The following is a 17742-nucleotide window of genomic DNA, read 5'->3' on the forward strand; positions in this document are numbered from 1 at the left end:
TTCTAAAACAAGCATTTAAGATTTTACCAATGATAATATATTTTTATTTATTCAATATACATAAATACATAATGATCGGTTATCACATTTTTTTATAAAAGTTGATAAAACGCCTTGAAATATAAAACCAAAAAAAAACTCTCCCACTTTAAAAATGAAGATAAATTTGCTTAGAAAATAGGAAATTTATTGTTCATCCCTTTTACCTGAAAATGTAATATTGAATATTTGTTATTACATGTCAAGGTCAAAGGTCACACTCACTGTTCATTTTTTATAATATAATTATATTCGACGTTTGTTGTGAAGCAGAGTGGCGCAGTGGAAGCGTGCTGGGCCCATAACCCAGAGGTCCGAGGATCGAAACCTTGCTCTGCTAGTGTTGATTTCCTTTTTTCTTTAAAATTTTATAGAAATCATCGAAATACATTTTTATTGTGAATTATCTCTATAGCAGTTTTTAAATAAATCTATCTGAAATATATTTTTTACCATTACCACAGATCTACTTACATAAAAATAGTCTGATTTAATATAAATTATGTACTTTCTTTATTGTACTGATTTTGGAATGCATGAATTAAGCATGATATTGTAATTAACTGATTGCATGCAAACGCTATATCACTGATATTAAACATTCTATTTTTAGAAGCAGAGTGGCGCAGTGGAAGCGTGCTGGGCCCATAACCCAGAGGTCCGAGGATCGAAACCTTGCTCTGCTAGAGTAGTCGGATATTTTTTTAAATTTATTTATTTTATTTTATTATTACATATTTTTTACATTTTAAATAGTTAATTTTTCTATTTGATTATTTTATCGATATGATTCACTTAAAAATTGTGTGATAAAAATATTATCATTATACAGCTTTACAGTGATAGGAAAAATAGCAGGATATCGAAATTTAAACATTGGCGTGTGATAATTTTAAAGGATTTCAAAAAAAAAGTCTTACCAAAATAATTTTAAAAAAATATGTATGTAACTGTAAATTTTACAAGTGTACAAGTTTCTTTTAAAGAAAATATGATATGTGATTATACGGTAAGCAGAGTGGCGCAGTGGAAGCGTGCTGGGCCCATAACCCAGAGGTCCGAGGATCGAAACCTTGCTCTGCTAGTGTTGGTATATATATTTTTTATTAATATCACGCTATATCTCTTAGTTTTAGACTAAGATGTTTTAATAAGTGGACAACTTTTAAATAATGGATCCATTACTGATATTCTTCTTTAATATGATCCAACGTTGTTAAAACATTGGAGAATGTAAAATTCTGTAATGCAATCGATATATCTTGTTACTGCACGATATCGTCAGTTTAATTTAATAGAAATGTGCTTCGTAAATCTAAATATGTATATTAAATACATTAATGAATACGCTAATAATGGTAGAATGCATGAATCACACATGATATTGTAATGTTTTAATAAATCAATGAAACATTACACAATATGACGGAAATTAAACATTTTATTTTTAGAAGCAGAGTGGCGCAGTGGAAGCGTGCTGGGCCCATAACCCAGAGGTCCGAGGATCGAAACCTTGCTCTGCTATAAAGGAGTGGACATTTTTTTTCTAATTTTTAATTTTTTTAAAGAAATTTCAATTATTTAAGAGAATGTAAATCAATTAGAAATGAGTATAAAAAAATTCTTCAATAATTTTTTAAGATTTCTCTTCATATGACATTTACCAGAAAAGTCTTAATTGATGGAAAATCATGTTTTCAGAAAAAAAAGAAAATCATCAATTCTGCTTATCAAGGATATTGTCATCCTAAAAATATACTTTATATTTTTTATGTTTTGTACTAAATATTGAAAACAAAGTAACCATGGATGATATAATTACTTTATTCATCAATAGATGTCGCAAACTCATTAAGTATCAGTTTGTGGTGTATATTTCATTGAAAAGTATCCATAACAATTTATCTAAAATCAAACATACATTCATCTAAGTTTTTATTTCAATGTAGAACATCTTATATATTGTTGGAATACGCTTTAGATGCTTATTTATAAATTTATGACGAAATTTTAAAACAAAAATAGTATTAAGAATTCAGCTATATGTATATGTATGTATTTTATTGAACAGATTTAAGCAAATTCATTCATTTAAGTATAAATTTTTAGTAATTTCAGAAACGGTTGCCAACCTTCATTTTAATAATTGAACACAATATGCTTTGTTAGCGCCAAAAGATATGCAACACATTTGTGAGTTTCGTCACTTATTCACCACAATCATGGTGTGTATAATTGTAACGAGTGTGTTGGCTAGTGTTGCCAGAAATTGTTTTACTTTTAAATTGAAATTCTCCAAAAAACATCATCATTGAATATAGCTAGGGCATGTCTCACAAACTGCGTCATCTTGTAGTCAGTGTAAAATTAAATCAATAACAAGTTAGAGTGCTATATTCGGCTATGCCGAATCTTAAATGCACTGCACTAGCAAACTACTTTTTATTAAAACCCATTTAACTATTTAATTTTTAGATAACTCGACATAAGTTATATTTACGTAATAAGGGTACTAGAATTTATACATATATGGAACTGAATTTTGGATTAGGTCCAGAAAAATTTATAATGAGTGATTTTCGGATATGGACCTTTTACGGATCTTGCAAATGCCAAAAAATTTAAGAGAATGATTTGTATACATATTTACAAAACATATTCCTGTTGAGTTTTGCCCCGATGTCGATATTTTTTAATGAACTAAATATGTATTGAAACGAAAACATTTTAGCAGATTGATTTATCTATACTCAGAACAAACTCATGTCGAATTTTATACGGATATAATCATTTAATAATGAATTTTGTGGTATTAAGTTATTTTCAGAAGAGAACATTATATAGGAGCTAAGACTAATTATGGACCGATTGGGAAAAAATCCGTATAATGATTTATATATACGAATTTTATCTCTAAAACTTTGATTGTATGGGCGTTTATGTGATTTTCGGAAGTGGACCATATATGGGAGCTATGACCAATAATGGACCGATCCGGAAAAAATTTGGTAGAATGGTTTATATGTAGACAAAACATATTCAAATCGAATTTCATCCCGATAGCATTATCAATGAAATATATGCGTTTAAGTAATTTTCGGAAGTGAGCCTTATATGGTAGCTGTGACCAATTACGGGCCTATCCGGAACAAATTTCCTAGAGTAATTCATATGTAGACAAAACACAGTTTTATCAGGATAGCTTTATTTGACATTGAAATATGTGCGGTTAAATGATTTTATGAAGCGGACCTTATATGGGTCCAATTGTGGACCAATAAAGATTTGCTTTGGTAGTATGGTTTCTGTTCATATTATATTTACATGTATTTGTGGTGATTCCAATAACGATATTTGAGGGAGTTATTAGCAATAAACTAAACCTTTGTATGGGGTCTATGGGAAATATTAGATTCATACTCATATTTCATTTACCACGCCCACTAATAACTAAAGTTATTGGTACATTATTTGAACATTCTTGCTGTTATAGTTTCCGAGAATGATAGTTTTTACTACTTACCTCATATGGAGGAGGTACCCCGCTCACTTTTGCAGTTCCGGGAATTTTGTTAAAATATATTCATGTTGCAATTATAATTACTTGTACACAATTTATTATATTACATGTATTATTATGAAGAAATCAAAGAAAGTTCTATTATTTATCCAATTTTACACTTTTCAATCGATTTCCGGCACAGATTATCGTTATCCGAATTGACTAAAATTTTACAAAAGTAAGTTTTAGAAATGTGAATGTACTTTCTGATTTGGTCAGATGACATAGAGGAAAGGATTAACAAGGCACATCGGTGCTTGGCGCTATGTAGAAGAACCATAGGCATGAAATGGGGCCTTAGTCCTACTATGACACATTGGCTCTATAAAAGTGTAATTAGACCAATTCTAAGTTATACTTCTTTGGAAAAAAGTGTAATATCTAACTACTACAGAGCACTACGTCAATCAAGGCTCTGGAATGCTAGATATTCCACCCTTTGAAACATATATAAGATATGAGACGGCACTTGGTCAAGCGGACCTTTAGAGCAAATACCAGTAGGAATCCGTTGCTACACGGATGGCTCTAAATTGGGGGATAAAGTGGGCCTGGGTTTTTATATTGAAGACTAAAAAATCAAATATATACCACCGTTTACCTAATCACAGCACTAGCTTCCAGGCAGAAGTCCGAGCAATAACGAAATGCGCAAATTGAAGAAGAATAAATATGGCGCTTAACATATTTACCGACAGCCAGAAGGCAATTAGGATGATATCAGATGATAAAGTTAAATCTAAACCCGTATTGGATTGTAAAAAAGCTCTAGCCGAATACTCTCCGAGAGGTAAAGTTCTCATCATATGGGTACCAAGCCACTAGGGAGTAGTCGGCAATGAAAGAGCGAATGCAATAGCTTTAAAGGGAAGGGTGCTCAAGGTACTTAACCTGACCAATGAGGGCAGAATTAAAATTATGGGTGAGAGAAACCCATAAGGCATCTTGGAATAATGAAACAGTGGGTAGAACCACAAAGATCCTATGGGGTGACCCTAATGAGAGCAGGAAGAGAAGGCTCCTCAAAATGAATAAGTGTGAGGTTAGTGTGATGGTACGTATTCTGAGTGGACACACAGGATTACGGGCACACCTATACAAAATTCGAAGTGCGAAGAGAGGACAGCGAAACTCTGGAGCACTTTTTTTGCCATTGTCAGGCTTTCGCCGAAATTAGATCCAAATATCTAAATATAATATCCCTCACGAACACTTATTGAAAAATTCGTAGGAACTAGTCCAGGAAACTGGGTTTCTGAACATCGGACGATAATATATTTATTGAATAGTATATAAGGTTTTTGTTTTTTAACAACAAACATTTTCCATAAAAAGGAGCGCACAATAGGCCCGATTGTGGCTTAGGTGTATTTCTTCGGATTTGATGTAGATACATCCTCTTATCGACCTAACCTAGTGTTTGAAGTCAGGTTTTTAAATTTCGATTCATGGGCAGATCTTTGACTAACTTCTTATAGGTAACGAAACAAATTTTCCAATTTTTTATAATTTTATTTAATAAAATTTTCATAACAATTTCTTTTTTAAATTTTTTATTAATATATTAATTATTAATATAAAAATTTGCTAAAAACATTTTGCTAAAACGAAAATAAAAAATATACACACAGCTTGATAATTATTAAAAAAATAAACATAGATTAGAATAGAATAGAAATAAAAAAAGACAACCTAAAATGTTAAAAAAATAAAAAATAAAATTAATAATAACAAAAAAAAATCTTAAATAAATCTAAACAGCCTAAAATGAATGATCGAACGAACAAACATGTGTATGCAAGAAAATAAAATAAAATAAAGTTATTTATATATTAATTGCAAATAATATAAAAATAAAATAATAATGATGACGAACAAAATTGAATAGATGTATGGATATGAACGAATGAATGAAGTACTTTTGTGTATTCAAAAAGAGAAAAAGAAAAGAAATTCTTAATCTTCACAATAGGCATGCAGTTCCGAATAACCGCATGGACGACGACAGCACTCATGAACAGCGCCACCAAATGAAGGACGAAATATGACATCGTCATCTGGCAGTAGACGTCTCAGAAGACTCGGTCTACGATTGCCAACACTATCAGCTGAAAAATAGAAAGAAAATTAGATTTAAGAACTTTGGATTAAAGGGATTGAGTTATATTTTACTTACGATATCTACTAGATAGTGAATTGGTACGACCCTCGCATATGACACGTATCGCCTCAAATAATGCTGTACTACAGTAACGTCTATTGGGCGTATGACCATCTTGTGGTGACAGGGGATGTGTTTGGGCAGGTGTGGGCATATATATTATCACAATTAAGCAAATGACTAAAATAATTGTTGTTAAACTTAAGATACGATGATGTTGGGTTGAGATTATATATTTTAGGGAAAACATCTTCTGAAAGAATAAAATAAAGAATAGAAAATTTTTAATACGTACTTAATTTAAATGGAATACTTGGAATGAATTTAAATGATATATCTTTTGTTTTTATTTTAGTTTAAGATCGTTTTATTGGACGAATTAGGTTTCATATGAAAAAAATGCTTAACTTTTATTTATAATATATTCACAATTATATTCTTAAATGAATTTTAATTAAAATTGTGACATTTCTAATTATATCTTACACCAGATTTCTTAAAGTAAATGGATCGAGTCTAAATTCAGTTTTATTCGTTTTTACTCTTATGTATTCATAAAGATATTTATGCGATAATAAACCATTGACAACTTTATTTAGCATTTATGAATCTGGGGTTTGTATTTAATGATCAGATAGAATAATTTAAATGTTCGGATGCCGTCGGTCTTATGAATATTTTGATGTTTTTGCAAAATGAAATTTATATTTTTTATAGTATGTGTCTCAGAATACTGTAATATGAAATCGAAAAGGACCTTTCAAGATAAATCCCAAACTATGACAATACCTCGAGATAGTCGTGATTTTTGTATCATAAATCTAATGAAAAAAGATTGGCAAATTCTTAAATATAAATCTTATATAGACATCCGTTAGATGTCTTTTGATTTTCGTTTTGTCGATCTATAGAATCAATAATTTAGAATGAGTGTCAAATAAAGACATAAATCTAATATTTAAGAACCGATTTTTCCGATTGGCAGATTTTTAAATATAAATCTTATATAGACATCCTTTAGATGTCTTTTGATCTTCGATTTATCGTTCTATAAGTATGAAAAACCCGGAATAATGTAAAAAGGTTTAATAATTTAGAATGAGTGTCAAATATAGAGATAAATCTAATGTTTAAGAACCGATTTTTCCGATTGGCACATTTTCAAATATAAATCTTTTGATCTCCGACTTATAGTTCTATAAGTATGTTAAAACCGAAGAATGGGGTCAATAATTTAGAATGAATTTTCAACAGAATTTGCCTGTCATGATGTTTGCTACGAAACACCTAAAGTATTGTGTATTTTTTCAATCTAAGAGAACTTGTCCCTAAGCATCTATTTATACACCTTGATAATTTTGGATTTATAAAATATAAAGAATAATAATAATTATGTATAAATAAACTCTAGAAAAATAAACATTGGCCCATGAGGGGATCGAACCCGCGACCTTCGCGTTATTAGCACGACGCTCTAACCAACTGAGCTAATGGGCCGATATTTATTTAAACTCAAATTTTTATTTTTAATAGTTTTAAAACTACAAATATAAATATATTTAAAAGCAATATTAGCTGCATATTTCAATATCTAATTCCCTATAACCATTTTCTTAAGTATTTGTTAAAATAATTTTCGTAAACATCACAATTATCCTTTAGTTCCATCTCAAAACTTTATATATACTACCCTATACCTAGACGTAGACATATATATTTTAAATTACATTTATGATTTTTTCACTTAAAATTACAATTCTTAAGAATATTCTTTTAAAGAAGAAATATCTCGTCTCATTTTGTTTTTGTTATGTTTTTTGGGAGATCTTGATAAATTATTCAAAACATTTCCAAACGTTCAAAACTTCAAACGGGAGCACAATACATTTTCAATTCCGAATAGCCGCAGGGTCTTTGGCAACATTCATGAATTCGTTCGGTCTGAACATTCCTAAAGTAGATTCCATCATCACTAGCAAGACGTTTCAAAGAATTCGAACTAAACGCGTCACTATTGTCCGCTGATATCAAGAAAAGAGTGAAAAGAAGAAAAGAGAACAGAAAAAAAAATAACAAATCAGTCAATAATTTTGGACGCAGTATTTAATTTGTTTAAATTTATTTTTAATTAAATGGGATGAAGGGGAAACTTACTATATTGCGTATATTGTTGGGAACTATAAGGTCCACCACAGAGTAGCCGTATTACATCAGACAACGAATTGCTGCAATAATGTTTATATTCGAAACTATGACTATTGCCACTCGGTATTAGGGGGTGTGCCTGTAGCGGTATAACTACTACTAGGACTAAAATACCAACTAAAATCGCTGGTAAACTCATCAGATGAACTGGTGAGGCTGTATTTGAAGTGCAGGTATTGCTTAAAGACGAAGAGGAGTACATTAAACGTGCCTTTGGTAACACCATCTGTAATGATTTAAAATGATTCAAGTTTCACCATAATAAAACATTTTTGTTGTTTTTTTATCTTTTTTTTTAACTAAAACTTAACTATTTTTAAGGATTTAATGGAACTGTTAACTTAATTTTAAAAGGGACATATTCTCGTTATATTTCTAGGGGGAAACTTTCATTTTATTTGATATTTTCTTTAATTTAATATTTAATAAATTTCTTGAGTGGCAAATAGTTTTTATCATGGAGCTAAATATAAGATAAATGGGGATTTTTGTTTAATTTTGTTTTCATTTCGATGTTTTTAAAAATAATTCCAAAAAAAAATACTAAATTAAAGAAAAACAATAAACCGGAAGATTAAATTTGTTTTCAAACAAGGTTTGCAGTATAATTGTGCCTTTCCCCCTTTTTTAAATAAATCATATTCAAAAAAATATAATTACAAACAGATTTCTCAGTAAGTATGTACATAAAAACATATTTAACCTTTTCTATATTTACAAACTTACAAACACATGTAGGTCTTACATCAAGGCTTTTACATATTTTGTTTCAAATCAAATTAAATATTTAAAGAAAAATAAACTTAAATTCATGAACTACTTACGCGTGTCGAAATATGTTTTTTTTTAATTTTTTCAATTATTATTATTTCAATTTACAGATTTTTTTTTTCTAAATTTTTCTGTCAGGGTCTGTAGACATTTTTCTTAATTTTTTTTTTTTATTTTAAATAAAATTTGAATATGTAATAATAACTACTTAATCAGCCATACAAACCCACAAAATGTGTGGAATGGTATTATCAGAAGAAAAAAAAAACACACAAAGACTGATTATTTACAAAATAAATGACTGACTAAACGACTGACTGTATGGTTATAAAGTACTTGTTATTTTATAAAATTTATTATATAAATATTCGAGTACAAATATACATATAAAATGTATAAAAGAAAAGTGCGTGTAATCATGTTTTTAACAAATTAAATAAAATAATTTTAAAAATATAAAAATAGAAATCTTATCATTTTTGTTTTCATTTGTGGTGTTTTTGCGTGAAAAAGAGTTTGTTCGTTTTATAGTCAAATAGAGAAACTTAGAAAGATTATTGTTTAATTTAAATACAATTAAAATAAATATATAAATATGTAGTATTTGTTGAAATAACTTTTATTTATTTAATTTAAATGAAAAACATTTTATGATTAAACTGAAATATACATAGTTTGTAATCACTTTAAAGAATTTTGGAAATATTTTAATGATCTCAGTTTTTTTGCACATAAAAGTACTATAAAACAGTATATGTTAATGACATTAGACCAATCTATAATCTTGATTAAAGACCCATCTATAGTATTATCTATAGACCAATCTATTAATCAAAACATCAGTATTAAGCCATGAATATAAATCAATTTATAGCCATGACCATAGTGACCTATAGTCTTGATTTTATATCAGTCTATAGACTTGACTATAGATCAGCCTATAGTCTCGACTCTAGTCTATGTAGTCTTGAGTATAACCTAACCTAAGTACAGATTTGTCTATAGACTTGACTGGAGATCAGTCTATAGTTTTGACTATAAATCAGTCTATAGTTTTGACTATAGTTAAGTCCGTAGTCTTGGCAATAGATTCGTCTATAGTCTAGACTATAGATCAGTCTATAGTCTTGACTATAGATCAGTCTATATTCTTGACTAAAGATCCGTCTATAGTCTATACTATAGATCAGTCTATATTCTTGACTTTAGATCAGTCTATAGTCTAGACTATAGATCAGTCTATATTCTTGAATTTAGATCAGTTTATATTCTTGACTTTACATCAGTCTATAGTCTTAACTATAGATTAATCTATAGTCTTGACTGTAGATCAGTCTACAGTCTTTATTCTTGACTATAGGTTAGTCCATTTTCCTGACTATAGATCAGTCTGTACTTTTAAATACATATTTATTTGCATCCTTAAATATGGATAAGTATATAGTCTGGATCAGTCCATAGTCAGTCTATAGTCTTTATTCTTAACTATAGATCAGTCCATTTTCTTGACTATAGATCAGTCTGTACTTTTAAGTACAGATTTATCTGTATCCTTAAATATAGATCAGTCTATAGGTTTGACTATGATCAGTCTATTGTTTTGACTATAAATCAGTCTATAGTCTTAACTATAGATCAGTCTATATTCTTGACTGTATCATTGAACATAGATCAGTTTATAGTTTTGACTATGATCAGTCTATAGTTGTGACTATAGATCAGTCTATAGTCTTAACTATAGATCAGTCTATATTCTTGACTTTGTATCAGTCTATAATTTTGACTATAGATCAATCTATAGTTTTGACTATAGATCAGTCTGTAGTCCTTACAATAGATTATTCAAACGTCCAGACTATATATCAAGCTATGAGCTCGACTCTAGATCAGGCTATAGTCTTGACTATAGGTGTGTATAATCTTTTCCACATATCACGCTATAGTCTTCACTATAGAAAATCTATATTCTTAACTATAGATCATCCCATTTGTTATTTTTGACGATAGATTAGCCTATGGTTTGAACTATAAATTAGATTTTATGTTTACTGTAGATCATTATATAGTATTGACTATAGATCTATTTATGATCTTGCCTATAAATCTCGATATAGTCTTGACATATGTATATCAATATTTGAACTTGCCTATTGTATTGATTATAGGTCTGTCTAGACTATATATCAGTCTATGTTCTTGGCTATAGATCTATTTCTAGTATATAAATCAATTTGTAGTTTTGTAGTAGAATTGTAACCTTTAAATTGTTCTTTTGAGAAGTATGAAGCAAATAACCTTTTTTTCTGCTACAAAACTAATTTCTGAATCGAAATTTTAACTAGTACTAATAGTATTTCAAACGTATAATCGGTAATTATGAACCGAAAACAAAATAATCGGGGTTGTCATAGAATCCAATCATTGTAGTAATTGGTTTTAAAAACGACAATAAAAACTTCATTAAAATTGTTGATGATATCTTTTTTTTTGATAATAAATCGATTTCTAGATCGAACTTAGAATTTTCTTAATATAATGCATGTTTTTTTCATTTTCAAATCCATTTCCGAGACAGATTGAATTCTATGACAACCCCGAGTAAATTAAAATTAAAAAAATTAAGTAAATTAAGTATCAGAAGCGTGCGATTGAAAATGTAGTTTAAATTTTTGAATAATCTATAGGGTTTTTTTTTAATCTTTTTCGATTTTTTAAGAAGAATATATTTTTTTGTAAAATAAACAATTTTCATAAAACATTTTTCATAGAATTATTAATATTTTGCAAAGAAAGTGTCTTTAAAAAGTATCATGCAAAAGTTACAATTCAGATATTGAAATGAGTTAATTCACAGTCAAAAATGTTCAATACATTTGTTTAAATTTGTAATTTATAAATAATCCTAATCACTTCAATTTTTTGAAACTTTCAAAAACTTTTGTGAAACAATTCATTTCAATCTCTGATTACATTTTTTAGCAAAAATGATAAAAATGATTTACTTACTTTTGTGGTTTTCTAACTGAACAATCCGGCAAACTGGTGAGATGCGACAACTGTTGCTCATCATACGTACAGCAAAAGCTCTCTATGTAAAATATCTTTCCCTTGACCGTTGCAGGTGTTTAAAAGGCTGCGTTAAAAGTGCGAACAATATAGTAGGACACAACCAAAAGTTTCATGTATTTTTTTTGTCGTTGTTAATTTATTTAATAATTTTCTAAATATAATTTTGTTGTAATCACTTAAATAAGGAACTTTAAATTTTTAAGTTGATTTGTTTTTGGGTTTACGAGGGTTGAACGAAAAGGACAAACAATATATTTTTATGACGTTTTATTAGCATATATTTAAAAAAAATTATTATTTGTCTATCACACACAAGCTTTTTTTTAAATCACAATTTTAGTTTACTTTTTTTTTAATTTGAATTTTATTTTGCATTTAAGAAAGTACTTTAACAGACATCTCTGTTTTAGCGAAAACTGTAATTCGTGGTCAATTGACCACTTTGTTGATGGTTTATAGTGTTCAGAGAAAAACGTTTATTTATTCAAACTGATTCGATATATTTTGCGTTCTGGATTTATAATGATTTATTGAAATTGACTTCTTTTGGATTTTGTTAAAGTTAAAGAAGATTGCGTGCAGGGTGCGAGCACTACACTGTTTCGTATCGAGCTCTGCATAGCTCTGGACATGAAGATCGTTTGCAATGAACGTTGAAACCTTCTTGTGATGGTATTTGTGTGGTGTGTTTGACGACGCGCCTTTTGTCGATGATGTTGTCGTCGTTGTTGTTATTGTTGTTGCTTTCGATCAGTGTGATTTTCCAATGTTTGTTGTCACTGTTGGAGTCAAGCATTCGACTTGTTTTTGTGTTTCTTGAGAAGATTTTCTTCTAGTACTTTGTTTATTTATTTTACACTATTTACACTTGTTGTTGTTGGTCACACTTACATATTGCAGCTGTTTTTGTTATTATTACGCCTGTGCAACAAACATTGAATTTATTTATAGTTTTTCCTTAAATAAACAAACACTCTGCTCTGCATGTAATCGTTGAGTTACGTTGAGTTACAGATGTGAGTGTGGCATGCAGATGATAGATAACATAAGTCGGTCGTTGGTGTTGTTGTTGTTGTTCTGTGTCGTTGCTGGTTACAACTTTATCTGCTTGCTGCTGTTGTTGTTGTCAAATGTTGTAAATATAAATAAATAATGAAAATAAAAACAAATATTTTTTTCACGGTAACAAAATCAGCTGGTTTTATTTTTAGATTTTTTATTTGTTTGTCCGTTTGTTTTTGTTTGTTTGTTTGTTTGCTTGCTTGTTTACGAGTGAGTATTTGTTGGTTTGTTTGTTTGACAGAGATTACGATAAAGTGGTTGTTCGGTTGGTTGTTTACGAACGCTTCGCGGAATGTTGTTGGCTGGTGTTTGTAGGTTGTTAGAGTTAAACGCAAGAGGAGATCGATCAAGCGATCGAGTCAGTCAGTCTATTATTAGACTGGCGCCTGGCTAAACTTAGCCAAAGGTGTTTATTATTTACGTATGTATATTTTAACAATATTTTTTGCAATCAAACTTTTCTTTACACAATTATTAAAGCGAATACATCAGTATGTTTGAGAGAGTGATTGAGATTCGTAATCTGTAATCTTTTTAATTGGTTTTTACCGGTTTTTCTTTACACGTACAGCGTGTTGTAATTAATTTATTTTTGATTAAAATGTATTTTTGTTTTAAATATTTCTGTGTAAGTGCGTTTTTAGTTATTTTTAGCTGTGTTTGCTGTTAAATTTAATTAATTTTTTTTTCGTTGCACTAAATAATCTCAATACGATTTCCGCGATTTTGAGCTTATTTTTAGTTTTCTAGAGTTGTATAACAATTAAATAGTTCGCGTTCTAGGCGTTGTGCCTCCGTTCACAGCCGTTTTAGAAAAGAAGATCCGCTTAAAATTAAACAAGCATCTGAGTGAGCAGCTAGAGGCAAACTCTTATTCATAACTAATGGACCAGACCATTTTGTTATTGTTTTCGTTTTCGTTCATTCATTATCAACAGAAAATATTAAGAGTTTTATTAACTTCTGGTTGTTTATTTTATTTATTTTTTAATACATTTCATATTCCTTTATTTCATTTATGAACGAATGCACTGAGGGAAATTTATATAAATGCATTGGACCGTTGGGGTTTTGAAAATGAAATCGATTCCTGTAGTGCTGTGAAATTTCGAAAAACAGGAGGAATAGAGTTCTGTAGATCTAGTCTATAGTCTAGTATATAGTCTAGTCTATAGTCTATTCTATAGTCTAGTCTATAGTCTAGTCTGTAGTCTAGACTATAGTCTAGTTTATAGTCTAGTCTATAGTCTAGTTTATAGTCTAGTCTATAGTCTAGTCTATAGTCTAGTTTATAGTCTAGTCTATAGTCTAGTCTATAGTCTAGTCTATAGTCTAGTTATAGTCTAGTCTATAGTCTAGTCTAGTCTATAGTCTAGTCTATAGTCTAGTCTATAGTCTAGTCTATAGTCTAGTTTATAGTCTAGTCTATAGTCTAGTCTATAGTCTAGTTTATAGTCTAGTCTATAGTCTAGTCTATAGTCTAGTCTATAGTCTAGTCTAGTCTAGTCTATAGTCTAGTCTATAGTCTAGTCTATAGTCTAGTCTATAGTCTAGTCTATAGTCTAGTCTATAGTCTAGTCTATAGTCTAGTCTAGTCTATTCTAGTCTATTCTAGTCTAGTCTATAGTCTAGTCTATAGTGTAGTCTATAGTCCTGTCTATAGTCTAGTATATAGTCTAGTCTATAGTCTAGTCTATAGTCTAGTATATAGTCTAGTCTATAGTCTAGTCTAGACTCTAGTCTATAGTCTAGTCTATAGTCTAGTCTATAGTCTAGTCTATAGTCTAGTCTATAGTCTAGTCTATAGTATAGTATATTGTCTAGTCTATTGTCTAGACTATAGTCTAGTCTATAGTCTAGTCTATAGTCTAGTTTATAGTCTAGTCTATTGTCTAGAGTAGTATAGTATATGTCGTACGAGTAGTATTATATATGAAAAAAGTATAAACAACCATTGTAAAGTCTACCAACTCACAACTAATACAATTGTTCTAAGTTAAGTATTTGTAAAAAAAAATCAATTAGCACAGTCATAATCTCAAAGTCTGCCTTTATTTCTACTCAACGGGGTGTATGTTGTTTTAAAACTCAATTGTTTTGTATTATTTTTCATTTATTGTACAGACAACCGTCTCAAACATTAATTTATTGTTATTGTGTTGGTAGTATCAGTTTTATACACCCAATCAATCCACTTGGCGTTCACACTACAGTCTCACATACGTATGTTTCTTTTTTTTAACATAGACAAATTCGAAATGTGATTGTGTTCACGTTATACAACTGATTCACTAGATGACAGCCCCGTTTCGATTAAATATACGTTCCATTTATTTTATTTGCTTTTAATTTGATCAATCGTCAAATCTATTGATCAATTGCTGCCTGTTCACATGTTGATTATCAATTATGGAAATCGTATTGGGGTTCATTCGGTTTGGCGTCCAGTCAGTTTCTTATTTTTAAAATACATTCTATCTCACATGGAGCATAATTATGAAAAAAGCTATAAAAAGAAAAAAAAACAAATGTTTTTATGATTATGAAATATTTAAATTAATATTATCGTTGTTTTACTTAGTAACCAACAAGTAACAATTTACGCATTCTTACATAAATAAATCAACTCAAATTGAGTTGTATACTTATGACGAGTTGCTGATTTACATAAAAATATTATTGTCCACGATGAAGAAATTAATAACGGTCAAGAACATTTAAGTAAACTAAACATACATAAGATCAGCAAATTTTACAAAGAATGATATACATACATGCGTATTTAAGTCAAATAATTCCAAATAACTTAAAATCGAACCAACCAGATACGGGTATAAACGTCTCTATCTTACACTGCCAGTTCATGTAGTATCGGACTGATCGTAAAGTTAGTCTAGCATGCATACCAATAAATATAGTTCCATTCTATAAAGACCCATCAAATCTTCGCTCATAATAGAGAGGACGGGTTATTTTTGATGTTGAGCAGTAGGGCACCAACTAGTCTGTCAATATCACCTGCGTGTAGACACGAACCAGGTTTTGACATAATACTCCCAGGAACATTAGAGTGATCCGATGCCCAGATGGTTCTCCATCTTGACAAAAAACGCCCGATCGTGGGGGATCAGAAAGCGATGTTTTCATGTAAATCTTCCAGACACTATCAGAATGTAGTCTAACTCCCGATCTATCCCTTCTTTATAATTGCAGTAGGTAGATTTTCCAAGCTTTCCACCAGAAGAGTGCACCATATATCAGCATGGGTTTTACCATTTTTTTTACCATGTCGAATAACCATTTCGCAGTTCTTACCTAAGACTTTTCTACATGCATACATCGCGATAGATGGCTTAGAGGATCTTGTTTTGATAATAAGATTCCTTGATAATTTAGAATCTCGATTGATACCAAGATATTATGCAGTGTCAGAGAGTGTTAATTATACTCGGTTTGGGCATGGTAGTAGGAAGGAGGGAGTCTTGTAACTTTTTAAGAACAGAACAGTTTCGAGTTTCCCAGGATTGGCACTGAGACTACTGTTAGTACTCCAACGACTCAGTCGTCTCATTGAATTTTGTACAGAATTCTTTTCATAGGATAGGCGATAAGACCCCGCCTTGTGGAGAGCCACGTTTCACCATTCTGTAAACATTTCTCATAGTAGAAATTATGACTCTATTGGACAGAAGGGAGATTGGTTGGTAAACACACAACCTGACCAGTGCCGATAAAATAAATTCTGGTAGCACATTTTTAAAGGACCCTTCAATATTAAGGAAGGCCACTGATGGCCTATGGTCGAGGGATTTTTCATGTAAGCGTGTTGGGATGTAGATAATCGGTTAGGATCGAACGATTTCAAAGTTTTAACAGTCTAGAAAATTACAAAGAAAATATTAAAAATCTGGATTCTGGTCTGCACATTAGTTTGAAAGATGTACCTACAAAAAAGTTGTCCACGGGACACTCTATTGTACCCGTCCTGCTGCAACGATATGCATACTCCTTTTTCATCCCTCTGGCGATAACAGATGCTATGAAGGTATTTAACTGGACAAAAGCGGACAATGCAAAATTTATTCATTGTTGTACAATTTGTATAATCCTTATCTAACCTTGTACTATAGAACGACAAAAACTTGCTCGTCATATAACGTTTTTCTTCTTGTTCCAAACAAATTGAGTCTCCCTAAAGTACATTGAAATGGAATAACCCCTGAATTATCAATTTCAACAATATTTGGTTGAATAAATAACTCGGTGCATAGACCATAGATTTACTCAGATTCGTACATTACTCCATTTCTGGAACTGATAAAATGTACACAGATATATTCGAAATTTATTTACATTTTCAATACGGACATGAAGTCTACTTGAACAAAAATTCAATGGAATTATATATACGTATGAATGTATGTACGTTTAGTATATTGATCTCCAGCCAAGATTTTAATAATCTATTTTTAAAGACATAGTCCTAAATATTACATTTGCATTTAGTATAAAGATGAAGACAGACAAACCATAAACAAGTCCAACTTGACGTTGATTATTGAGGCGTATTCAAATTTTCCAATCTGAAAGAAAATGAGGTGGTTGATACAAGATTACACTTACTTCATAACTTGTTGATGCTATTTTTATTGCAACAATGTTTAAAAATGGACAGTTCAAATGATTAATACACCAGCAGAGGTTTTAAAGAATTAATTCAACATAACTTGTTTTCTTTAGTCTGCCTTTTGGAAGCGAAGGTCCAGTTCCTTCTCGATCGTAATTCGTATACAGCAGTACTGAACGACATTCATAGAGACGCCATTTCTGATTACCTCATTAATGTTGAGCTTGGAGGTTGTAATAGAGAAAA

The 17742-nt window shown here is 30.2% G+C and overlaps 1 protein-coding gene, 1 long non-coding RNA gene and 5 other non-coding genes across 7 annotated transcripts; 4 read left to right on the plus strand and 3 right to left on the minus strand.

Moving 5' to 3' along the window:
- Nucleotides 1-307: 307 nt before the first annotated feature.
- Nucleotides 308-379, plus strand: Trnam-cau. The gene has a single exon. It is a non-coding gene; the product is annotated as a tRNA-Met (tRNA).
- A 274-nt stretch (nucleotides 380-653) lies between these two features.
- Nucleotides 654-725, plus strand: Trnam-cau. Its single transcript has one exon. It is a non-coding gene; the product is annotated as a tRNA-Met (tRNA).
- A 326-nt stretch (nucleotides 726-1051) lies between these two features.
- Trnam-cau lies at nucleotides 1052-1123 on the plus strand. The gene has a single exon. It is a non-coding gene; the product is annotated as a tRNA-Met (tRNA).
- A 368-nt stretch (nucleotides 1124-1491) lies between these two features.
- Trnam-cau lies at nucleotides 1492-1563 on the plus strand. The gene has a single exon. It is a non-coding gene; the product is annotated as a tRNA-Met (tRNA).
- Nucleotides 1564-5244: 3681 nt separating this feature from the next.
- LOC119599682 (probable insulin-like peptide 5) lies at nucleotides 5245-13889 on the minus strand. Its single transcript, XM_037949562.1, has 3 exons — nucleotides 11745-13889; nucleotides 5778-6015; nucleotides 5245-5709 (listed from the first exon to the last, which is right to left on the minus strand). The coding sequence occupies exons 2-3, from the start codon at nucleotides 6010-6012 to the stop codon at nucleotides 5558-5560; spliced, it is 387 nt and encodes a 128-aa protein (XP_037805490.1). The 5' UTR covers nucleotides 6013-6015; nucleotides 11745-13889; the 3' UTR covers nucleotides 5245-5557.
- Nucleotides 7186-7259, minus strand: Trnai-aau. Its single transcript has one exon. It is a non-coding gene; the product is annotated as a tRNA-Ile (tRNA).
- Nucleotides 13890-16071: 2182 nt separating the features above from the next.
- Nucleotides 16072-17108, minus strand: LOC119599744. The gene is made up of 3 exons (XR_005231094.1): nucleotides 16988-17108; nucleotides 16814-16922; nucleotides 16072-16746 (listed from the first exon to the last, which is right to left on the minus strand). It is a non-coding gene; the product is annotated as an uncharacterized LOC119599744 (long non-coding RNA).
- Between the last annotated feature and the right edge of the window lie 634 nt (nucleotides 17109-17742).

This window comes from Lucilia sericata, unplaced genomic scaffold (assembly GCF_015586225.1).
Source record: "Lucilia sericata isolate MDLA Ls3-8-SP2 unplaced genomic scaffold, ASM1558622v1 Contig000003F_arrow, whole genome shotgun sequence".
Taxonomy (NCBI): Eukaryota; Metazoa; Arthropoda; class Insecta; order Diptera; family Calliphoridae; genus Lucilia; species Lucilia sericata.